This window comes from Ovis canadensis, chromosome 1, assembly GCF_042477335.2.
Source record: "Ovis canadensis isolate MfBH-ARS-UI-01 breed Bighorn chromosome 1, ARS-UI_OviCan_v2, whole genome shotgun sequence".
NCBI classification, from domain to species: Eukaryota; Metazoa; Chordata; class Mammalia; order Artiodactyla; family Bovidae; genus Ovis; species Ovis canadensis.
In genome coordinates, this window is record NC_091245.1 from 268,870,819 (window position 1) to 268,894,798 (window position 23,980).

General features: G+C 59.5%; 1 protein-coding gene across 1 annotated transcript; it reads left to right on the forward strand.

The window, feature by feature from the left end:
* Window positions 1-2,722: 2,722 nt before the first annotated feature.
* COL6A1 (collagen type VI alpha 1 chain) lies at window positions 2,723-23,713 on the forward strand. Its single transcript, XM_069582165.1, has 35 exons — window positions 2,723-2,941; window positions 3,434-3,563; window positions 5,012-5,212; window positions 6,123-6,282; window positions 6,456-6,584; window positions 6,691-6,711; window positions 6,848-6,868; window positions 6,949-6,993; window positions 7,792-7,845; window positions 8,371-8,415; window positions 8,515-8,541; window positions 8,711-8,737; window positions 8,830-8,874; window positions 9,202-9,255; window positions 9,454-9,516; window positions 10,291-10,353; window positions 10,445-10,498; window positions 10,582-10,617; window positions 10,789-10,851; window positions 11,469-11,531; window positions 16,839-16,901; window positions 17,609-17,671; window positions 17,784-17,834; window positions 17,955-17,990; window positions 18,305-18,367; window positions 18,565-18,630; window positions 19,139-19,174; window positions 19,842-19,878; window positions 20,120-20,128; window positions 20,353-20,486; window positions 20,773-20,882; window positions 20,997-21,180; window positions 21,277-21,457; window positions 22,173-22,202; window positions 22,329-23,713. Exons 1-35 carry the CDS (start codon window positions 2,845-2,847, stop codon window positions 22,949-22,951), a joined length of 3,084 nt encoding a protein of 1,027 aa, XP_069438266.1. The 5' UTR covers window positions 2,723-2,844; the 3' UTR covers window positions 22,952-23,713.
* Window positions 23,714-23,980: the final 267 nt, after the last annotated feature.

Here is a 23,980-nt window from a genome sequence, read left to right on the forward strand (position 1 = left end):
CCCAGTTCAATTCCTGGTCGGGAAGATCTCCTGGAGAAAGGACAGGCTACCTACTCCAGTATTCTTGGGCTTCCCTGGTGGCTCAGCTGGTAAAGAATCCGCCTGCAATGCGGGAGACCTGGGTTTGATCCCTAGACTGGGAAGATCCCCTGGAGAAGGGAAAGGCTACCCACTCCAGTATTCTGGCCTGGAGAATTCCATGGACTGTGTGATCCATGGGGTCACAAATAGTTGGACACGATTGAGCAAAATCACTTCCCTAGAAAAAGGCCTGCCCTGAGCTGTGGTGAAGACGTCCGCAGGGTGGAGGGGGCGCTGTTGCTCCACGGAGGGGAGGGAGGGGGCGGGGAGGTCTGCTGCGCCGCCGCCCCCCACCACCCCCATCAGCACGGCCTGGGCAGCAGGCCCTTCCCGGCTGCACTGCGGCTGCGGACGCCAGCCGTTTCCTCCCAGCTTCCACCCACTCCATGGTTGGGTTTTAACCCCAACGACCGCCCTGGTGGACTTCCTCTTGCCTCACACCTACTTTTGAAGGCTTCTGGTGACTCAGGTGTCGGGGAGGCGCTGGAGTCCATTCGGAGGGTCTCCCGGAGGGCTCCTGTTAGGGCCCGGGGCCCAGTGCTCCAGGCCTGAGACCAGGGAGTGAGTCGCACGGCCTCTGGGCACCAAGGGGCACAGGACACTGCAGGCCGCACCCTGGGGCTAGTGACCCCTGCTTCCCCGAAGCAACCACCCAGCATGGGTGCGGAGCTCCTATCACCACCCTGCCCTTCCTGGGGACAGCCCTGTCTCCAAGCCTCCTGTCCCGAAACCTCCTAGCCCCTCTCCAGGGCCTTGACTCCCCCTTGGAGACCTCGGCCGCCTGAACAGGGTCACGGGGTGGTGGGTGGATCCCTTCAAACCTGCAGGAGCCCTGCTACCTGCCCCACCCCGCCCCTGGTCCCAGTGGATCTCGACCTGTCTGTCGCTCACCTCTCACGGATGCTGGATGCCAGGCACAGTTCGAGGGCGGGTTGGTGGGGGGGGTGGTGCTTGCATCCTTGGGGCCAAGTATGTCCCTGTAGCATCCCCCTCATGACCCTGGAGGTGGGGGATTCTGGTGCTCCCACCTGGCAGCCTCCCTTGTGGTCCTCATAGTGCTGTGGGGAAGGCCTGCGCCCTCAAGGCTCCTCTCAGACTTCACATGAGTGACACCCCAACCCTGGGGAGGGGTCAGCAAGGCCCCTGGGGGAGCGAGAGGAAGAGACAGCAGCACCCAGCTGCCTGTCCTCTTTCCTCTCAACAAGTGGGGGACCGCAGAGCCCTGAGCCCCAAACTTCCTCCCTTACACCCTGGCAGACAGTCCCTCAGGGCAGCTGTGCTGTCTGTCTGGCTCCTGGGAGCCCTGCAGGGATGGGGCAGGGGCCTGGCTGGGCCCTGGGGGTGGGGGTGTTGACGCTGCCAAGGCCGGTCCACCTCGTGTGTTCAGAACCACCCAGACTCACGGTTCCTGGTTTTGTACAATATGGTTCGATTTCTTCTCCAAACCTGCAAGAACCTAAGAGTTGCTATCTCTGCAGGTAAAACAGCTCAGACTTGGAGAGGCCATGGCAGGTAACAGCCTCGCATGAGGAGCTGAGGCCCTTTGTTTGACTTGGAAGCTGGGCGCCTGTGGCAGACCCCGAGGCACAGAGAGAAGGGCCCACAGCAGGGCTGGTGAGGCTCGGGGCAGGAGAAACCACCCTAGTCAGGCCACAAGTTTCAGAAAGTAGGTATGGGGAGACGCTGGAAGAGATGCTACAGCAGCCAAGGAGACGCACGGTCTCCAAAGTTCTCCCAAACTTCTTACGGTTACACGATTTCTGCATGTCTTAAACTATAAAACATTTCAGCTGGTATTAGACTAATGTTAACAGCGCCAGCTCTGGGGAAGATCTAGAATGTTCTCTGGGGCTGGGGTGGGTGTGGCCTCGCCCGGAGCCCACCCCCAGCAGGCCCCAGGGTGGGGCCTTCACACCTGTCCCCAGAAGCAGGGCCTCGGCTCCTCCCTGTGTCTCTGTCTACACACGCTCTCCGGTTTCTCCAGTGGCTCAGCTGGTAAAGAACCTGTCTGCCAGTGCAGGAGACTCAGGAGACGCGGGTTGGATCCCTGGGTCAGGAAGATCCCCTGGAGAAGGAAGTGGCAACTCGCTCTAGTATCCTTGCCTGGAAAATCCCACGGACAGAGGGCCTAGGGGTTACAATCTATGGTGTCACAAAGAGTCAGACACAACCGAGTACACGCACACACACAAATGTGTGTGTCATTATTGTTCTGTGCTTCCCTAGAGCAAAAGCGGAAGATCTTTTGTCAATATGTATGTGACTAAACCGTGAAGAGGTATTTATACGACAGCTCGAAAGTCAGACAGATCCACGGAGCTGAAACATTTAAACAAACAGCACCACTTTGTAGAAATTGGTTAGTGAGGGGGAGGTGAAGAGGCCGGTGGATCCCATGCAAAGACTGGAAACACCCAAAACATGTTTCAGGGAAATTCTTCTTGGGTTATGCACTCTTTTTCAGACTTCTTAAACTCAACAGGAGAATTGTAAGCAAATAAAAGTCCTCATAAACCAGGGAGGTAAATCCTCTAGCCGAGGGCTCCAGTGGGAGGGGAGAGGGAGTGACTCACCCAGAGCTGGGAGAGACGCCCCCCACCAGGCTCCTCCTCCACCCTCTCCTCCCTCCACCCCTCCCTCCCTCCTGGGCTGAAACTCCGGAACGAGAGCAGACAGGACTTCTCTCTGCCCGGCCAGCATCACGGTCACTGCAGCCCACCCTGCCCGCGGCCCTTGCTCCATGGTGGCACGAAGGCCGGTGACATGAGGCTGCCCCGAACTCTGCTGCCCCTGCTGCTGCAGGCCTGCTGGGCCTCTGCGCAGGACGACACCGTGGCCTCGAGGGCCATCGCCTTCCAGGGTGAGTGGACTTGCCGCGTCTGTTGGGCGAGGCCGGCCTGGACCAGACGCATCCGGTGTGAGGTCCAGGGGACCCCGGCCCCTGCCAGGATGCTCAAGCGCTTAGATGCGGCCCAGCTGGTGGGGGACCCTGGGGAGGAGGATGGGCCTCACCAGGTCTCAGCCCCTGTGTCCCCTGAGTGTCTGTCCTCAGCGGGCACTGCACCCCCTCTGCCTCCATCATCGGCTCCTTCTGATTCCTTCCTGGTGGTCAGTCAGGAAACACGGTCACCTGGTCCTACCCACCCTCTCCTGAAGGTCAAGCCCCTCCCTGGTAGTTTCAAATTCAACTTGGAAACACAATGAGAAACGTCTCCTTGCTCTTTCAGGAGTGTCGGGGCCTGACTGGGTATAAGGGGGTGACTGGCTGGGGAAGGGGCCAGGGGGGCTGGTGGGGGCTCCCCTGGGGAAGGGGGAGCGCAGGGCTGAGCCTCTCCTCCTGTCCCTGGCCCAGACTGCCCTGTGGACCTATTCTTTGTGCTGGACACCTCCGAGAGCGTGGCCTTGAGGCTGAAGCCCTATGGGGCCCTGGTGGACAAGGTCAAGTCCTTCACCAAGCGCTTCATTGACAACCTGAAGGACAGGTAGGATCTTGTCCTCTTCCTCCCGTCCACCATCCTCTTGGAGGGCGGGGGAGACAGGCTGGTGTCTCGCCTGCTGCAGCCAGTGGGCAGGGCTGGGCCTCAGTGTCCCCATCTGAGAAGGGCAGTGTTGGCCAGGCCACTCGAGTCCCTTCCCCTGGGGCTGTGTGGTTCAGATGGGCTAGAAAAAGACTGAGTTGAGATGGAGCCGGCTGTTTAGCCAGGAGGGCCAAGGGGGACAGTGCTACAGCCTGGGCTCCCCAAACGCAGTGTTGAACAGCTCCCCTCCCCCACCCTGAGCCCGCTTGGGAAGCTGGCCTGAGGCCCTGTGGGTCTGCCTGGTATCTAGAGGGGGCGCCCCTCACCAGCCACCTGGACACTGACGGCTGCCCAAGTAGATGGTCACAGCCCAAGTCCCAGACCCGAGGTCTCAGTGTCCCCCATGTCCAGTGTCCTGGTCAGAGGGGCCCCAGCCTGGAGTTGGCTTTGGGGGCAACATGCTCCATCCATCCATCCATCCATCCACTCACTCACACATGGGGAAGCCCCCGGCAGCGGGTGTGGCGGAGGATGGGACACGCCTGCAAGGAGGCGGGGCCGGGCCAGGGGGCGGGCTAAGCTCAGAACCAGGCTCCACCCCATCTCCCTCACTCTCACAGGCCCCGCCCCTCCTCCCACTCTGACCCACTGACCCGCTGACACAGGCCCCCAGCCTCCCACCCACCAGAGAGGCTGCAGGGAAGGAGGAACATCTGCCAAATGCAGGGCACGGTGGGGCCGAAACCCCAGACCTCCTGAAATGCCCGGGTTTATGAAGGCCAGGGAAGGCCCAGGTGTGGACAAGTTTCGTAGAGTGGGCACGGGGCAGCCAGGTGACCCAGCATCCCACTCTGGGGGGCTTTGGCCCTGTACCTCATTCACTCCAATTGTGAACTGGGGGCTCTTCCTGCCTTTGGGGCTGTTGGCGCCCCACGGAGGCCTCTGTCACCTGTCTGCTGATGGGCTGGACAGCAGGCCTCTGTCACCTGGCTACCCCCTGAGATCCTCGGCCAAAGTGACCAGGGCAGAGAGAAGAAGCTACTCAGATCCAGGGGTCCTATCCCCTCCCTCCCCCGTCCCCTGTCACTGGCTCCACTTCTCTCTATGCAGGGTCTGTCCCCCACTCCATGGCCCTGGGATAGGGTCTCGCTCACGGCTCCTCATCTGAGGCCTTGGAGATCAGGGGATGTGGTGGTCACTAGCTGGCTGGGCCCGCCCTCCTGGCCACCGCCATCTATCCGCCATGTGCCCCCGGCGCGGGGACCAGTGTCTCAGGGCTGCTCACGGGGCCACAGGCTCCTCCCTCTCGGCGTGAGAGGGGACCGGCCGTCTGTCCACCTGTGACCCTGCTGAGCAGGGGAGGAGAGCGGGCCGGGGTGTGTGGAGGCCCGCTCACCATCCCGGGCCCGCAGGTACTACCGCTGTGACCGCAACCTGGTGTGGAATGCGGGCGCGCTGCACTACAGCGACGAGGTGGAGATCATCCGCGGGCTCACGCGCATGCCTAGCGGCCGCGACGCTCTCAAGAGCAGCGTGGACGCGGTCAAGTACTTCGGCAAGGGCACCTACACCGACTGCGCCATCAAGAAGGGTCTGGAAGAGCTGCTCGTGGGGTCAGTGCCTGCCTCCCTGTGGCGCCGCCCCCCACCCCCCGATGCCCCGTAGCTCTGCCTGGGGAGCGCCCAGCGCTGCCTGGTCGCTGCCCGCTGGCCGGCGGACTTTGGTGCCTGAGGTCCCCAGAGCAAACCTATGCCCCAGGGGGTCATGCTGGTGACCACCGCCCAGCCTGCCCCCTCACTCTCCACCAATCTGTCCCTCCCTCCAGCTATCTGCTGTCTCCTCAACCACTGAAGGCAGAGGGGACCTGAAGTGTGATCCCACAGAACTTTATTTTCTGTTTTAATATCCTTTCCTATGTTGTTGAGTCACTCAGTAGTGCCCCCCTCTAGACCCCATGGACTGCAGCCCTGCCAGTCTCCTCTGTCCTTCACCACCTCCTGGAGCTTGCTCAAACTCATGTCCATTGAGTCAGTGATGCCATCCAACCATCTCATCCTCTGTCAACCCCTTCTACTCCTGCCCTCAACCTTTCCCAGGATCAGGGTCTTTTCCAGTGAGTCGGCTCTTCGCATCAGGTGGCTAAAATATTGGAGCTTCAGCTTCAACATCAGTCCTTCCAATAAATATTCAGGACTGATTTCCTTTCAGATAGACTGGTTTGATCTTGCAGTCCAAGGGACTCTCAAGAGTCTTCTCCAACACCACAGTTCAAAAGTATCAGTTCTTCGGCGCTCACCTTTTTTATGGTCCAACTCTTATCCCTTTCTGTAAGCCCACCTTGTGGCCGGATCAGCACAGAGAAACTGGAAACAGTGCTCTGAGAGCCACCCTTGGGTCTGCATCTCCCTCTGGGGTCTCTAGCCCCCTGCCCCTCACCTCCAGCCTCGGGGTCTCAGTGATGTGGTCCCAATGGGGCCCTGGGCTGGCTGGGCCAGGTGGTCTCACCTCCTCCACACCCTGCAGGGGCTCCCACCTGAAGGAGAATAAGTACCTGGTCGTGGTGACTGACGGGCACCCCCTGGAGGGCTACAAGGAGCCCTGCGGGGGCCTGGAGGACGCTGTGAACGAGGCCAAGCATCTGGGCATCAAAGTCTTCTCCGTGGCCATCACGCCCGACCACCTGGTGGGGCATCCCCCAGGGCCTGCAGTGGAGGGAGGGGGTACCCAGGGACTACACTGGGAGAGGGGTACGGACATAGCCCGAGGGACTGCGGCTCCGGGGGAGCAGAGGAGGGGAGGGCCTGGCGCTCTCACTGTCACTGACGTTCACCCTCGCTCTGGTTGCGTCCATGGCAGGAGCCACGTCTGAGCATCATTGCCACGGACCACACATACCGGCGCAACTTCACAGCAGCTGACTGGGGGCAGAGCCGCGACGCGGAGGAAGTCATCAGCCAGACCATCGAGACCATCACGGACATGATCGTGAGCGCTGCCTGCAGGCCCGCCCCAGCACCCCGCTGAGTCCAGGTGCCAGAAACCCTGTGCCCAGGAATGGAAGCTAATTTGACTTTTCTCTCTCACTTTTCAGAAAAATAATGTGGAGCAAGTGGTAAGTGCCTCCCCGCCCCCCTGCCCCCCGCCCTGGCATCACCAGCACCCGTTCCTCCACCAGCATCCTGAGCATGGGCGGCTGGCGTGGCCGTGCCCACGCTCCTGACATGCCCCTCTGTTCTCCCATCCCGCAGTGCTGCTCCTTCGAGTGCCAGGTGAGTGTGGCCCTTGCCAGCCCCCACCCCTGGGCCGCCCCAATAGTGCCCCCACTGACTGTTCTTTTTGTGTCTTGTAGCCTGCCAGAGGACCCCCTGGGCCTCGAGGCGACCCCGGGTACGAGGTAAGTGGCCACATCCTGCCGGTGCTTACCTTGATGAAGGGGGAAGCCTGGGAGAAATATCCTGCAGGCTGGCACCAGGTCTAGGGGTGCAGCTGGACCCCAGGCAGCTGCCCTCAGCACCCACCGCCCACCTGCTGTGCTGAGCAGGTGTGCCCCCCATGGGAGAGGGTCTGGGCGTGGTGCCCCACAGCCGACGTGGTGGCCATGCTGCCGTGGAGGGGGGTCCGCTGCCCCAGCCTCCTTCCCGTGGTAGAGGGCATGGCCTTCCTGGAGTGAGTGTCCCTGTGGCTCTGCTCCTGGAAGTGGGCCTGCCGTGGGATGGAGCAAACATGGGCCTGAGGCCGGACTGGAAAACAAAATTCGTTGCTAGTATTCACAACCTAGGAGCTCACTCATGAAATTCTAGATTTCTGGCTTTTCCTGGAAAGTGTCAAGTCCAGTGGCCATGGACCCACGTGGCCACCTCCCACAGGGGGCTTCCAGGCTGCGTCCACCCTGCCCTCCCACCCATCCCTGGGGGCCCAGCACGGCAGCAAGAACAGGCAGACAGAAAAGAGTCAGGGTTATTTTTGCTGGTGCCAGGCAGTCCCAGGGCTTGGCGGAGTTTGTGGCAGAAACCCTGGGCCTGGCCTCACACCCTGGGCCACAGGAAAGATGTCTGGAAACCACGTAGACGCTGGAGATGGGATGGAATAGCTTCACAGACCTGTTTTTGTTAGCAAGTAGGGGCTTCCTTTCACCAGCTTTTTAGAAATAAATGGAATCTGTCCTCTGACCATGATCTGCTCTCTGTTCTAGGGAGAAAGAGGGAAGCCTGGGCTCCCGGGAGAGAAAGGAGAAGCTGGAGACCCTGTGAGTGCCGGGTACCTGACTGAGGGGTTGGGACGCTGAGAAGCCAGAGGCCAGGGAGCCAGACTGTGGAAACTTCCAGAAGGATGACTGGTTTCATGAGCATCATGTGGCCTGATCCTCAGAGGACACGGCTCCTGTGGGTGATGAGGACTTGGGGGCAGACGGCACAGCTGGCCTTCCAGCACCCCCACTGGGGCAGACCCCGACGCCCCTCAGCCGCCCCCCACAGGCCCACCTGCTCCCAGAGGACAGGTGGCAGGGATCAGCCAGCAGGTGGCCTCTGCTTCAGCCATGGTGGTCTCCGCCCCGGGGGGACCCCGGTGTTTCTCCCTCCCTGGGGCTCCACTGAGAGCCCCCAGGGGTGGGGTTGGGCTTCCACAGCAGGGCGCTTCTTGGACACAGGTCAGTGGTCAGCAGGCCGGGTCTCTCTAGCTGACCAGGCCTGAGTAGGGTGGCGAGTGAGGGAGCTGGGTGGGGGTTTCCTGCTCCCAGGGCTGTCTAACACGACCCCCTCCTCTGCTGCAGGGAAGACCTGGGGACCTTGGACCCGTCGGCTACCAGGGCATGAAGGTGGGTCTCTCCTCCCCAACGCGGCCTTGCCCTGGGCCTCAGGGCATTAGGCCTCCGGCACCCCTCACAGCCCCTTCTTCTCCTCTGTTTGCTGTGTAGGGAGAAAAAGGGAGCCGAGGAGAGAAGGTGAGTGACCTGCGGCTTTGGGACGTGTCCCTGGGGCACGGAGTGGCCCCCCACTCTGGACAAGGACAATGCTGCCTGTTCCCGGCGTGGTGGGGCTGCAATGAGCTGGGGGTGCCTCACCCCACGATGGGGAGACCAAGCCCCTCACCCTCCCTTTCTATCTCCACAGGGCTCCAGGGGACCCAAAGGCTACAAGGTGAGATGCTGGAGGGGCACAGCCGGTGGAGACACTGTCCTGTGGGGGTGCAGTCTGACCTTCGTCTGACCTTTGATTTTTTCACTTCTCAGGGCGAGAAGGGAAAGCGTGGCATGGACGGCGTGGATGGCATGAAGGTCACCCTCAGCTCGGGGAGGGTGGAGGCGGGGCACATATTTCGGGGAAGGGATGGTGGGCCAAGCTGGCTATCCTCGAGGAGGTGGGTGGGTAGGGGTCTCCTGTGTGGCCACCCTGGGCAACTCTGAGGTAGCATGGAAGGCAGGATTCGCATTCTACCTCTAATTAGAATCTGTTGCTGATTCTTGCCAAGCCTCAGGTCCCAATGGACCCTAAGCTACCCAGCCAAGCTCAGAGCGTCTTCCACTGGGGAGAACTTCCTTGGGAAATGGTGGATGAGCCAGAGCTGAGAGGCTTGACCCCCAAACCCACCTTCCTCCTTACAGGGGGAGTCAGGGTACCCTGGCCTGCCAGGCTGCAAGGGCTCGCCCGGATTCGATGTAAGTCACTTTCTCTCACCCACATCTTAAGGCTATAAGCTCTCAGAAGTAAAATTGCCTCAGCCCTCCTGCTAACCATGCGAAGTCACGCATGCCTTGTGGCTTGGGGACCTGCCCTGCTGGCTTGTCGCTCGCCAGCAAGTGGCTGCCAGTGGCTGCCGTTTCAGACTGTGGTCTGACTCTGCGACCTTTCCCCAGGGTGTCCAAGGACCCCCCGGGCCCAAGGGCGATGCAGGTGCCTTCGGACTGAAAGGAGAGAAGGTCAGTGACTCGAGCCCACAGGGGTGGCCCGGCTGGGGCTTCATGACCTGCCTGGCATTGAGGAGAAATTCCTTCTGGAAGCAGGTTCTCGGCTTTAGTGTGGGGGCCAGGCCCCACTGCCCTTCCCGGGCTGGCAGGGATGGGCATGGGAACCTCTGCCCGGGAGAGCACTGGGTGCCCAGCCTTGGGTGTTTCTCCCCCCGCCCCCGCCACCTCCATTGCACTTCCTGCATCTGCCTGTCCATCCAAGGCCTCTCTGGGCACCTCAGGACCGTCCCTGCAGCCTGTAACCCTCCGGTCAGCCCAGGATCGACCTGCTCACGTGAAATGTAAACTCAAGAATAAGCAGGGAGATACTCAAACTGCAGCGGGCAGAGCAGTGAGGCCTGAGGATTTGCATTCTGCCTCTAATTCGAATCTGTTGCTGATATTTCTTTGGGTTTTCAGCAACAGGAAATGCTGGAAAAGTTGGAGGAGTAACACGGATTCTGTCCCAAATGCATTCTAGCAACATGGATGTCCTGGAGTGTGGTTGAGGTCTGAGGGTGCCAGCCCCCAGCCTGGTAACCCCAGGCTTCCACTCTCGAGGGCCCGGCTGGCCCCTGCCATGGGCAGTGTTTGAGCCCGGGAAGTGGGTTTGGTGCAGAGATGTGGGTGGCTAGGGTCGTCAGGGACCACGGCCTGAAGCCTGGGTGAGGAGGGTCAGTGTGGGGCCATGGGCCTCCAGGACAGCCGGGCACGACCTCCTGAAGGCTGACCCTCAGGTCTTTCCAGGGTGAGCCCGGAGCAGACGGGGAGCCTGGGAGGCCAGGGAGCACGGGGCCCCCCGGAGATGAGGTGAGCGTGCATGTTTCCCTGATGCAGTGGGGGTGCCCATGCCTGGGAGGGCCGCAGGGTCAGAGGAGACAGTCTGCGCTGTTGTTCTCAGGGTGAGCCCGGAGAGCCCGGTCCCCCAGGAGAGAAGGGAGAAGCCGGCGATGAGGTAGGTGCCCTCCTGCCCGCGACGCCCCAGACTCAGCAGAGATCCTGCTGCTGATGAACTCATGTCGATTCCTCTTACTCCAGGGAAATGCAGGACCAGACGGAGCCCCCGGAGAAAGGGTGAGCGGGTGCTCTGAGCCTCACCAGTCAGTGGCCCACGTGGCCCCAGGTGGACAGGGCAGGGCATGAGACGGAGAGACCACACGTCCTGGCATCTGCTGGGGGGACAGCCCCGAGCCCAGGCCCCAGGCTCCCACCCCACACCTCACCGCCTCTGCTCCCTCCACACAGGGCGGTCCTGGGGAAAGAGGACCTCGAGGGACCCCAGGTGCACGGGGCCCAAGAGGAGACCCGGTGAGTCACTGTCCCCAAGCTGGGACCCCCATGCCCTTGGCAGGGGGGTGCAGAGACCGGGCCAGACTGGGGTCAGGCCATCAGAATCAAGGACAGGCCACCATGACCCTCTGGCCCTGAGATGTGGGTGACCCATACATAGGACTCCCATGTCCCAAAGATCCCCCTCTCCTGCCCACTGCCTGTGTGGGACCTCACCCCCCCCCCACCCCCACTCAAGGCCCCAAGCTGCAGAGAAAGGTCAGCAACAGATTTGAATTAGAGGCAGAACACGAATCCTTAGGCCTCCCTGCTCCGCCCACCATGGTGTCAGCATCGTCTTGCTTGTTCTTGAGTTTACATTTCACAGAGGGGAGTGTGGCCAGTGCCCCCCGAACCCCTGCCGGGGGGTGGGGGGAATGAGCTGCCTCCAGGCCTCGGAAGGGGTATCGGCCCCTCATCATGGCCCTTAGAAAACACGAGTCCCCTGACGGCCAAGCACGTGCCACTTTGGAGGACTGAGGTGAGAAGGAAGCGAGGCCACGCGCAGCAGATGACAGACGCTGCTGGACCTCAGCCGGTGGCCCCCAGGGCAGCCGGCCTCCTCCGTCTCCTCCTCAGTGGCTTTTCCTCCCCAGGGTGAAGCTGGACCCCAAGGTGACCAGGGACGAGAAGGCCCCGTCGGTGTCCCCGGTGACCCGGTAGGAAGCCTGGCTGGCAGGGATGAGGGGCATGGTGCTGCCAGATGGGAGCAGCTCACAGATGCAGGGGGAGGTCTCTTCACTGCACACCCAGGTGCTTCCTTGTGGGGTGTGGCCTGGAGACCTGGGGTGTCTGGGGTTGGGGGGATGGTGGCCAGGGGGCTGGTACAGATTGGCAAGGTGGACCAGTGCTCACAGGGGGAGCCCTGTCCCTGGGTGGGCACTGCCAGGATGCAGCCCTGAGCAAAGATCCCTTATGCTGCCCCTCACGCTGCCCTCAGAGTGGGGAGGGTGCCTTGGTGTGGCTAGTGCTGGAAGAGGTCACTGAGGGTGGAAGCCGGGCAGTGAGCCATCAAGACCAATGGAGGCAGGGCTGGCAGCAGCAGAGGCGTGCTGGAGCCTGGGCCCTGGGGACCCCTCCAGCCTGGGGAGACGGGCGAGGTCTCAGAGGACTGAGCCCAGACAGGCACCACACTGGAGATGAACTGTGTAAACCTCCCTCAGGGTTTGGAGCCCCGGGGGTGAGATGCTGGCAGGAAGTTGACTTGGGAGTGTCAGTCCAAGGAACATTCCAGAATTCCTGGGCGTGACCTTCTAGAGGCCATGCTAGGGGAGGGGAAGACAGTGGAGGCCTAAGGAAGCAGTGGGCTGGGCGGGAGGAGCAGTCAGGGAATAGGCTGGAAGCTGTGAGCGGCTGGATGGGAGGGAGAGCTGAGCCTACTCCCCCAGGGAGCATCGTGCCCGAACGCCCTCCTCCCCCCCTTGCCCGCTGGTACTCTCAGCCTGTCTTCTCCAGACCCTGACTGGGTCCTGCCACAGGGCTCGCAAGTGGAGGGCATGTGGGGTGACAGAATGACACAGAGGCGAGGCAGGTTGGGTGGACTGTCACCACTGAGCAGGCCTCGGCCAGAGGGGCAAGGCAGGAGCCTGGCTGTCGGGTTTGTCGAAGCTGCCACACCACATTGATGGGTGGTCTTGGCCAGGCCATGCTGGGGCTCTGGTGGTATCCTGGCACTCCTGGTGGCCAGTGGGTCCTGGAAGAGGTCTGCAGAACCCACTTGAACTCCAGCCCACCCTGGGGAAGCACTGGAAGGGGGGCACACAGCCTGGTGCCACCCTCATGGGGCACGGGTGCTGGCAGTTTAGTTGGGAGACAGGCCATATGCACGTGAACACATAGCAAATGGACCAACGTGCGTGGTGAAGATGCATGGCAAGGGAGCTGGGTCCTGCGAGGCCCCGGACTGCACCTGCCACCTCCCATGGGGTGAGGGCTGCACCCGGAACCCACAAGCCCCTGAGGGCCCCTGAGATGCAGGGCACAGCCTGGGCTGGGCACCCTTGGCCTGCGATGGGGCCTCTTCCTTGGCGTCCTTGGAAGGCTCTGCTTCTTGCCCCTCATCATTTGCATGGACTGTGTAGATTGTCTGCAGTGCTTTGCTTTAGAGAAAAATACTGTCAAAAATATCGACATCCATCTGTTGTTCAGTCAGCTCATCCGTCCGTCCGTCCATGTGTTTATCCATCTTTATCTGTCCATCCACTCATCACCTGTGTACAGGTGTCAGTTCAGTCCATCTGACATATGTGTCCATTCCGTTCAGTCGCTTGGTTCTGTCTGACTCTGCAACCCCATGGACTGCAGCACACCAGGCTTCCCTGTCCATCACCAACTCCCGGAGCTTTCTCAAACTAATGTCCATCGAGTCGGTGATGCCATCCAACCATCTCATCCTCTGTCATCCCCTTCTCCTCCTGCCTTCACTCTTTCCCAACATCAGGGTCTTTTCCAGTGAGTCAGCTCTTCGACTCAGGTGGCCAAAGTATTGGAGCTTCATCTTCAGCATCGGTCCTTCCAATGAATATTCAGGACTAATTTCCTTGAGGATGGACTGGTTTGATGTTCTTGCAGTCCAAGGGACTCTTAAGAGTCATTTCTAACACCACAGTTCAAAAGCATCAATTCTTCAGAACTCACCTTTCTTTATAGTCCAGCTCTCACATCCATACACGACTACTGGAAAACCACAGCTTTGACTGGATGGACCTTTGTTGGCAAAGTAATGTTTCTGCTTTTGCATATGCTGTCTAGGTTGGTCATAGCTTTTCTTTCAAACATCAAGCGTCTTTTAATTTCGTGGCTGCAGTCACCATCTGCAGTGATTTTGGAGGCCAAAAGAATAAAGTCTCTCACTGTTTCCATTGTTTCCCCATCTATTTGCCATGATCTTAGTTTTCTGAATGTTGAGCTTTAAGCCAACTTTTTCACTCTCCTCTTTCACTTTCATCAAGAAGCTCTTTAGTTCTTTGCTTTCCACCATAGGGTGGTGTCATCTGCGTATCTGAGGTTATTGATATTTCTCCCAGCAATCTTGGTTCCAGCTTGTGCTTCATCCAGCCCGGCATTTTGCATGATGTACTCTGCATAGAAATTAAATAAACAGGGTGACAATATACAGCCTTGATGTTTTGGAACCAGTCTGTTGCTCCATGTCAGTTCTAACTGTTGCTTCTTGACCTGCATACAGATTTCTCAGGAGGCAGGTCTGAGATGGTCTGGTATTCCCATCTCTTTCAGAATTTCCCACAGTTTATTGTGATCCACACAGTCAAAGGCTTTGTTGCATAGTAAATAAAGCAGAAGTATGTTTTTCTGGAACTCTCTTGCTTTTTGTATGATCCAGAGGATGTTGGCAATTTGATCTCTGGTTCCTCTGCCTTTTCTCAGTCCAGCTTGAACATCTGGAAGTTCTCCGTTCATGTACTATTAAAGCCTGGCTAGGACAATTTTGAGCATTACTTTGCTAGTGTGTGAGATGAGTGCAATTGTGCAGTATTTTAAACATTCCTTGGCATTGCCTTTCTTTGGGATTGGAATGAAAACTGACCTTTTCTAGTCCTGTGGCCACTGCTGAGTTTTCCAAATTTGCTGGCATATTGAGTGCAACACTTTCACAGCATCATCTTTGAGGATTTGAAATACCTCAACTGGAATGCCATCACCTCCACTAGCTTTGTTGGTAGTGATGCTTCCTAAGGCCCACTTGACTTCACATTCCAGGATGTCTGGCTCTAGGTGAGTGATCACACCATCATGGTCATCTGGGTCATGAAGATCTTTTTTGTATAATTCTTCTGTGTATTCTTGCCACCTCTTCTTAATATCTTCTGCTTCTGTTAGGTCTATACCATTCCTGTCCTTTATTGTACCCATCTTTGCATGAAATGTTCCCTTGGTATCTCCAATTTTCTTGAAAAGATCTCTAGTCTTTCCCATTCTATTGTTTTCCTCTATTTCTTTGCATTGATCACTGAGGAAGGCTTTCTTATCTCTCCTTGCTATTCTTTGGAACTCTGCATTCAAATGGGTATATCTTTCTTTTTCTCCTTTGCCTTGAACTTCTCTTCTTTTCTCAGCTATTTGTAAGGCCTCCTCAGACAACCATTTTGCCTTTTTGCTTTTTTTTTAAAAATGTATACACGTGTGTGTATCTATCTATCTATCCATCCACCCATCTGTCTAGTCATCTGTCATATATCCATGGATGTATGTATCCATCCATCCATCTGTCTGCCCACCCACTTGCTCGTCCATCCATCCTGAAGAACTTCCAAGGCAATATCCAGAATGTAAATTCTTAGCAGCAAAATGTCTTAGCCCCAGTGTTGTGTGTATGAGTTGACATTTGCCAAATAATCCTACCTACCTGCCCATCTGGCCCCCACTCACACTCCCCCAAGAATGTAAAACAAGCTGCGCACACACCTCTGCCAACATGAGCTATGATGAGACTCTGGCTCCGCACATTTACTCGTCTCCTGGTTTGACTGTTGGTGTGTTTGTGGGCTGAGTGGTCTCTGCAGGGCTGTTTATGCAAGTGATCACTTCCCGCCAGGGTCTGTGTTCCCTGTGGTGGTGGGGGATGGGGGGCTGCACCCATGGTGCGGACGTTGTTCTCGTCTGTCCTGAGCTTGTCTGGGGGGCCTTGCAGTTGAGGTTGTCCTGCTTGTGCACAAACGTTCACAGATGCACTCACCCCTTCCAGTGTGGTTTTGCTCACCTCTGATTTGTCAGGAGCATAGACTTCAGCAGTGGAAGAGGGGTGGGCTTGCCCTGCATGGCTTTTTCAGTGAACAGCCAGCCCATTGTCACAACGCACACGAGTGCAGTCTGTCTCAATGATTGAAATGCAGTTCCATCAGGTTTAAAGTCCCTCATCTCTACGTGTCTCTTTCTGGAATGACTGTCACCCGCCCCTGCTCTTTCCGTGTCCACCCCATTCCCACAACTGATTCTTGTGGCCTCAGGCTGAGCAGGCCCTGTTGCCAGGCCACCTCCCCGGCTGTGGCCTTTCCTGGACGGTAACTGAGGAGCTGTGACCGCTCCCGGCCAGTGGTGCTGACACATTCTGCCCAGGCTCTTCCTGAGGCACTGTCAGGAAGTCATTAACTCTAAAGGCACAAACACTGGAAGCAGGACCCGGCACGGGGTCCTGGGTGCATCCCAACTGCGTCAGTTTCCAGAGTAATTGGTCGCTGCAGTAAAAGGAAGCTGCCGAGAGTGTGGGGCAAAGGGAGGCCCCTCCTAGGCCGCAGGAACCCTGGACACTGCTGGGAACGGCTGCCTCCTTTGGGAGGGGGCCCTGTGTCCCCCTAGCCTGTGACCAACTGCGGATGGTCCCCCCTGGACCTGTGGCTCCCAACCCAGGTGGCACTTGGTCACCTGCACATTCAACTTCCCGGCCCCCAGGTCTTCTGCTTCTGAGCTCGGCCCCACCCTCCTGACCCTGTTAGGGGTCCCACAAGCCCCTCCTGACTCCAGACCCAACAGGAGGTCGGCTCCGACACCAGGGTCCACGCGGAAGGTCCTGGGAAATGTGTTTTCCCAAATCGCAGGAAAAGGCCACTGAGAAACTGAGGATAGGGTCCCGTTCTCCCATCGTGCACCCAGCCACCAGGCCTCGCCCATCCCGTGTCCCCCTGCAGTGGGCACCCCCGTCCCCCCGCAGTGGGTGCCCCAGGAGCTCCACCCAGTTTGGTGTTTCCATGTCTCAGGTAGTTCCTTGAGTTCCCAGGATGCGCTACTGGGGACCAGGAGGCATCACCACACAGGGCCACTCCCATCCCTTTCCTGTCCCAAGATAGGTCAGGGGTCTGTGGAATCCTTGGGGGACCAAGAGCCTGGACGGAAAGGCAGGCGATGGCCCCCAGGGAGCGGCAGGATGGAGCAGCCAGCAAGGGTGGGGTGTGGGGCCGGGGGCCGCTGTGGGTCAGAAGGGGCCCATCGGGTGTGTCCTCTCTCTGCAGGGCGAGGCTGGCCCCATTGGGCCAAAAGGATACCGAGGTGATGAGGGACCCCCAGGGACCGAGGTGAGTAGCCCTCCCTGCCACTATCCCAGGAGGGACTAGCCTGACCCCCGTCCCCGCCCCTCACCCAGACTTCTTTGGGAGAACCCCCTGGGCTCCTACACATAAATGTTTCATTTCACTTCATGGAATGTGTGACTCTGATGACATTTAGAAAATGCAGAAAAATATTAGAAAGAAAGAGAATTGAAATCTAAGCCCCCTCCCCACCTCAGAGAGAAACAGCATCAACAGTTTGACTTATTTCTTTCCAAATTCCTTTTTTTCTTTCTTTGCATGTTATGCCTTATGCATTTGACTTGAGAAAGTTTTTTGTTGTTTTTCTCATTATGAACTCAGACCTTAACGATTTTTCAACTTTGCTGATGTGCTGGCGCTGGCCACGCCTGTGGCGTGTCTGCTGACTCCTCCACCCTCTCTGGTTGGGCTCTTGGGTGTGAATCCCCCACAGTGACCCCATGGGTCCCTGTCCCTGTTCTGGTCACCTCCTTCTTGGGTCACTCCCTGGGTGGACATGGGGCAGGTGTAGCTTCTAAGGCCCAAAGGTGGCGTGGCCTCCAGGATTTCGGGTCTAAAAACCTTTCTTTGAGTAATTTATGTGCTGCATGAAAACATGTTACCTTATTTAATTCTCTTTGCTCCAAGAGGCCTCGTGCCTCCAAGCCTGTGTGACTTGCTACCCAGAGACCACTTCATTTTCTCCTCCTTAGGGTCCCAGAGGAGCTCCAGGGCCTGCAGGCCCCCCTGGAGACCCCGGGCTGATGGGTGAGAGGGTGAGTGACACAGAAGGGTACATCCTGGGCGGGAGGTTGCCTGCGGCCCAGAGTCTGGAAGCAGCTGGCCTGGGCGAGTCCTGCAGTAGCTGGACTCCATCTGCTCTCCCAGGGTGAAGACGGCCCCCCCGGGAATGGCACCGAAGGCTTCCCCGGCTTTCCCGTGAGTACCCTGAGTCCTGCCTGATGCCCCCTTAAGCCAGTGGGGCACATGGCTCTCTGGCTGGGGCTGCCCCTCTGGTGTGACTGGTGTGACTGATGTGACTGTCCCGCCTTTCCCCAGGGCTATCCAGGCAGCAGAGGTCCTCCTGGGATAAACGTAAGTACATGCCATCTGCTCTGTTGGCCATGGGAGGTGCACACGGGCACACACGCTCGTGCAAGCACATCACTCCTACACCTGAGCACACGTGCAGACACACATAGGCCTGCTCATCGCCAAGGCCCCCGCCCATGACTCTGTCTCCCTAGGCCCTGCTAAGCCCCAGGTGCCCCTGCTGGCTGACACTCCCCTCGGGATCTGTTCTCTCCATGGCCCACCCCAGAGGCCTGCCCCCTAGAAGCCCAGAGCCACAGCACCCACCCCAACCCTGGGCCGGCTCCCCCTAACTATGTGCTCTCCGTCACCTGCAGGGCACCAAAGGCTACCCCGGCCTTAAGGGGGACGAGGGAGAAGCCGGGGACCCCGGAGAGGACGTGAGTGCAAAGCCCACCGCATTTGGCAACATCCCCGGTCAACCTCAGCCTCGAGGGCCCAGAGCCCACAGACCATGGGGGAGCGTGGCTCCAAGGGTGGCTGAGCCTTCTGAGGCTCAAGGGGGTGGTGGCCAGGCTCACAGCACTTGGTCTGGCCATGCGTAGCAAGCCTACAACACTGCACTGTTTCTTTCCAGAATAATGACATTGCTCCACGAGGCGCCAAAGGAGCAAAGGGCTACCGAGGTCCCGAAGGCCCCCAGGTGGGTCCATGGGCGAGCGGGCGCCCTCCCTGAGACTGTGGAGTCTGGGGTGGTGGGAACCTGGGAGCAAGGCTCTGGAGATGGGCTCCAGGAGGACTGGGGAGACATGCAGTTTCAGGGCCTGAGGGGCTGAGCATGAAGGGGTGGGCAGAAAGGGAGGGCAGGTCTCCAGGCGAGCTGTGAAGGCATGGCAGGGCCTCAGGTTGTGCCAGGGTGAGGCCGGGCACCTTGCCCATCAAGGTGGTGCCATTAGACCCACCAGGACACTCACCCGCAGAGGGTGAGCTCCCACTGACCACCAGGAAGGGACAGTCGGACAGTGGCCACCAGGTGGACGACAGTAGCAGGTTCCCCAGCCTTCAAGGTGCAGAAGCCTCGGCTCCCCCTAGGGCTGGGGGACCCTGCATGAAGGGGGTCAGCCAAGGGCTCCCGTCAGATCTGCGGCCCAGGAATCAGCATGGCCCCAGCGTCCATCCTGACAATCCTTCTCCCATCCTGTCTCTGACAGGGACCCCCAGGACACGTGGGACCTCCGGGGCCAGATGTAAGTATTGTGAATATCCTTGTGGACTGACCACTCTGGCCAAGGCTCCTGTCGGGGTGGGGAGCCTGACAGCAGCAGAGATGGCCACAGGGAGACATGCGGAGGCCATGGGGGCACGTGGAGGTCACAAAGGGGCACGTGGAGGCCACCGCAGGGACACAAGGGCCGCGGGGGAATGTGACAGTCATGGGGGTCACCTGGAGGCCACAGGGGGACACATGGAGGTCACAGAGGGGCACGTGGAGGTCACAGCAGGGACATGTGGAGGCCATGGGGGCACGTGGAGGCCACAGGTGGGAGACATGGAGGCCACAAGCCACCACGCAAGGGCCGTGGGGGCACGTGACAATCACAATGGGGATGTGTGCTGGTCATAAGGGAACATACAAAGCCATGAGGGGAACACGTGATGGCCACAGTGAGACACCTGTGGCCACACATCAGAGGCCACATCAGATGTCCATGCCCCGAAGGCAGGGGCCTCGCAGGTAGAGCAGGGCACGCCCTGGGAAGGGGTCACCCTGCACAGCCCAGCCCAGCCCCTCTGGGGTCCCAGCTGGAGTCCCAGGGGAGGGGGACCTGGAGGGCTGGCCTCACCCCCCGAGCCCTGGGAAGCCTCTCACCCACCAATTCCATCTCCTGGGAGTATCTCTTCCCTCATCCCCAGGAATGCGAGATTTTGGACATCATCATGAAAATGTGCTGTGAGTGTCTCCCCCTTGATGCCTGCCCTGAAGAGAAAGAGCGTCCTGCCAAATGCTGACTGGGGGGGTTGGGCAGGCAGGAGGGCAGGCATGGGCCCCTCCTGAGAGGAAGTTGCGGGGAGGGGTGAGGAGGGCCTTGCTGAGGGGTTGAGTCCCATGAGAAAGTCAGGAGGGGAGAAGGGGGAGCTGGCTGGGGGGTTAGTCTTGACACCATATGATTGCCTTTTCCTTCTCTTCCCAGCTTGCTGTGGTGAGTCTGACTCTTCACCTTGGGGGGTGGACTCACCCCTCCCCACTGGATTGGCCCTGGGTGCTGGCCTGCCGGTCCTCCCCTGGTCATTCACACAACCAGGGATGGGGGGGGCCAGAGTTCTCTTCATGACCCCCAGTGCTTGAGCCCCCACCCCTCTCTGCCCTGCTTTGGAGGGGTCCTGGGAGGGGCTCTGAGGCTTACCACACCCCTGCCACCTGCAGAGTGCAAGTGCGGGCCCATCGACATCCTCTTCGTGCTGGACAGCTCCGAGAGCATCGGCCTACAGAACTTCGAGATCGCCAAGGACTTCATCGTCAAGGTCATTGACCGACTGAGCAGGGACGAGCTAGTTAAGGTGAGGCGGCCACCCTGGCCTCGTTCAAGGATGAAGGTTCCCAGGGAAGCAGGGGTCTGTCCTGACACCAGAGTGGAAGGGCTGGGTGCTGGGGGCTGCAGGAGAGATGCCTTGTTTTTCAAAAGCCAAAGCCCCCAGCCCAGCAGAGCACAAGAGCCACCTGGGGGCCTGGGGGCCAGTCCAACCCGGGATGGGAGCGGGTGGAGGCACGACCTGAGCAGGGAGAAGCACCAGCACCCCGGGGATCCCTGAGGGTGCTCCTCATGGTGGCGGCTCTCTCGAGCAGTTTGAGCCTGGGCAGTCACATGCAGGCGTGGTGCAGTACAGCCACAACCAGATGCAGGAGCACGTGGACCTGAGGGACCCCAACATCAGGAATGCCCAGGACCTCAAGGAGTGAGTGTGGCTGCTTGGCACCTGACCCCTGACCCTGGCCCTGCCCTGGCCATGACCTTGACCCCTGGCCCCCTAACTCCTGGTTCCCACCCCAATGGTACTGTTGCCCTGCAGGGCCATCAAGAAGCTGCAGTGGATGGGCGGGGGCACCTTCACGGGCGAGGCCCTGCAGTACACCCGGAGCCGGCTGCTGCCGCCCACCCAGAACAACCGCATCGCCCTGGTCATCACCGACGGCCGCTCGGACACCCAGAGGGACACCACCCCACTCAGCGTGCTCTGCGGCCCTGACATCCAGGTGGGGCGGCCTCCATGCCACGCTGTCGCCCTCATACCCAAGGGCTTGGGGGACTGTCCCCACCAAGGGCCACACCAACGCTGTCCCTCTCCCCAGGTGGTCTCTGTGGGCATCAAGGATGTCTTTGGCTTGGCTGCGGGCTCCGACCAGCTCAATGTCATCTCCTGCCAAGGCCTGGCACCCCAGGGACGGCCGGGCATCTCACTGGTCAAGGAAAACTATGCCGAGCTACTGGACGACGGCTTCCTGAAGAACATCACCGCCCAGATCTGCATAGGTGAGCATGGCAGGCGGGCCTCATGGCTCTGCTCTCCGCTCTCCATTCGCTGTGACCTCCGGCTGTGGCAGCAGACGCCCATGGCCAGCAGCGTGTCCACTCCCCCCTGAGCTGCTCCCCATTCTTACTTTGGAGGCTGTGGCCTGACTCCCTTGTGGCTCGGCATCCACACAGGTGTTCCCCAAGTGTGGGCTGCACCGTGGTCCCCCACTGAACACATGTGCACTGGGGTCTGAGGTTTGGTGCACCTAAATGTGTGGGCAGGGGTAGGCCTTGGAGCCTGACATCCCTCAGAGGTTCCCACGTAAGGGACACATTTGCCATGTCCATCTGGGCTTGGCCCAGGATCAGAGCTGAGTCCACACTGCAGCTGCTGGTCAGCAACTGGAGAGTGCTTCAGGCTCAGACTCAGGGCCCCAACTGGCACAGTGGAGTCAGCATTATCTGGGGCCTCTGGCATGGGGCCTGTGCTGTAGAACACCCTTCCTCCACCCTGCGCTTGGTTTCCCTGCTCTCAGAAGGGCTGGTGCCTGGAGGACCCTTCTGTCACTCAAAGGCCCCCTCTGGAATAAGGGACATGCCTCCTGTAGGGTGGAGACAGTGGTGGCTGTGCCCTCCACCTCAGAAGTGCCAGGCATCCTCTGCTGGGGGGTTATAGGAGGAACAGTGGTCCCTGTGATTGCTGGGTCATGCTATGGGGTTTTCTCTTTTACAGACAAGAAATGTCCAGATTACACCTGCCCAAGTGAGTACTGGGGGGTGGATGGGGCACTCTCGGGGTGGGGGTGCTGGGTAAGAAGGTCTGGAGGCCGTAGGGAGCGGGGCAGGCCCCAGGGCCTGCGCTGCACACTCACAGCTGCTCCGCCTGCAGTCACCTTCTCCTCCCCGGCCGACGTCACCATCCTCCTGGACGGCTCCGCCAGCGTGGGCAGCCACAACTTTGACATCACCAAACGCTTTGCCAAGCGGCTGGCAGAGCGCTTCCTGACAGCGAGCAGGACAGACCCGGGCCAGGACGTGCGCGTGGCAGTGGTGCAGTACAGTGGCACGGGGCAGCAGCGGCCGGAGCGCGCGGCCCTGCAGTTCCTGCAGAACTACACTGTGCTGGCCAACACCGTGGACTCCATGGGCTTCTTCAACGACGCCACCGACATCATGGACGCCCTGGGCTACGTGACCCGCTTCTACCGCGAGGCCTCACCCGGTGCCGCTAAGAAGAGGCTGCTGCTCTTCTCGGATGGTAACTCGCAGGGCGCCACGCCAGCTGCCATCGAGAAGGCGGTGCAGGAGGCCCAGCGGGCGGGCGTGGAGATCTTCGCGGTGGTGGTGGGCCGCCAGGTGAACGAGCCCCACGTGCGTGTCCTGGTCACTGGCAAGGCGGCTGAGTATGACGTGGCCTTCGGTGAGCGCCACCTGTTCCGCGTGCCCAGCTACCAGGCGCTGCTGCAGGGCGTCTTCTACCAGACGGTGTCCAGGAAGGTGGCGCTGGACTAGTGGCCTGGCCCCTGCCACCGAGACAGAGGCAAGAGAGGACCCAACGTTCCTGACCAACCCAACTAGCTAGGATTTTTTAAAGGGAAAGCTTGAAAAGCCGTGATTCGATGCTCTATGCTTTGCCCACCCCCCAACCCCCAGAGCAGAGTATCAGTGCTGGGGATCTGCCGGCCCCCTCCTGCTGCCTGCCTGAACCTGCACCCGAAGTGCCCTCCTCTTGCTGCCTGTCCACGTCCCCTCACCCCAGTCAGAGCCCCGGCACCTGGTTCTCTGTCCTTTCTGGGATCAGCTGTTGCTGCCTTCCCTCCCTACCACCCCCCACCACCACCCAGAGCTTGGCTCCCCTCCAATCCTAGAGTCCTTCAGGAAACCCTCGCTCACCCCAAAGTCAGGTCTCCCAGGGAACTGGCACAGGAGCGTGAGCCCTGGAGAGCTGACCCCCCTCACGAGGCTCTTGTCACTCATGCCTGCCAGCAGAAACCACGACTCCTCCTTGATGGCAAAGCCCAGACCGCAAACCCCAGAGCGAAGGTGCTATCCTGCCCCACCCCACCCCAGGACCAGAGGCCTGGCCGCACCCCCTGGGGCACAGTGAGGCGTTTAATCAGAAACAAGCCGAAGTCCTTTCTCCTCAAGGAAGTAATTGGTTCTACATTTTATTGAAGATTTTCTTGGTTCTTTAGTTTTACTTTTACTCCTTTCTGTGTTTTTTCTCAACTGTGTTCATGTGGGTGACTTTTCCAAATAAAGGTTTTCACCCTCCTTTCTGTGGTCGTCATTCCGAGGAGCTTTGCAGCGACAGGAGGACTCAGAGGGGCTGAGGCATCCAGGGGCCTGAGCGGTGCCTCCACGGCCAGGCGCCACCCATCCACATCCCTCTTCCAGGTCTGGAGGAAAATCGGGAACTTGAAGGCCGTCCCTGGTACTTGGGGAGGAGCTGGGAGGACGAGCCTGACACCCTGACTGTAGAATCGGAAGCAGTGGGGGCTGCTGGGAGATAAGTCCCAGCAAATGGCCTGCATTCCAGCC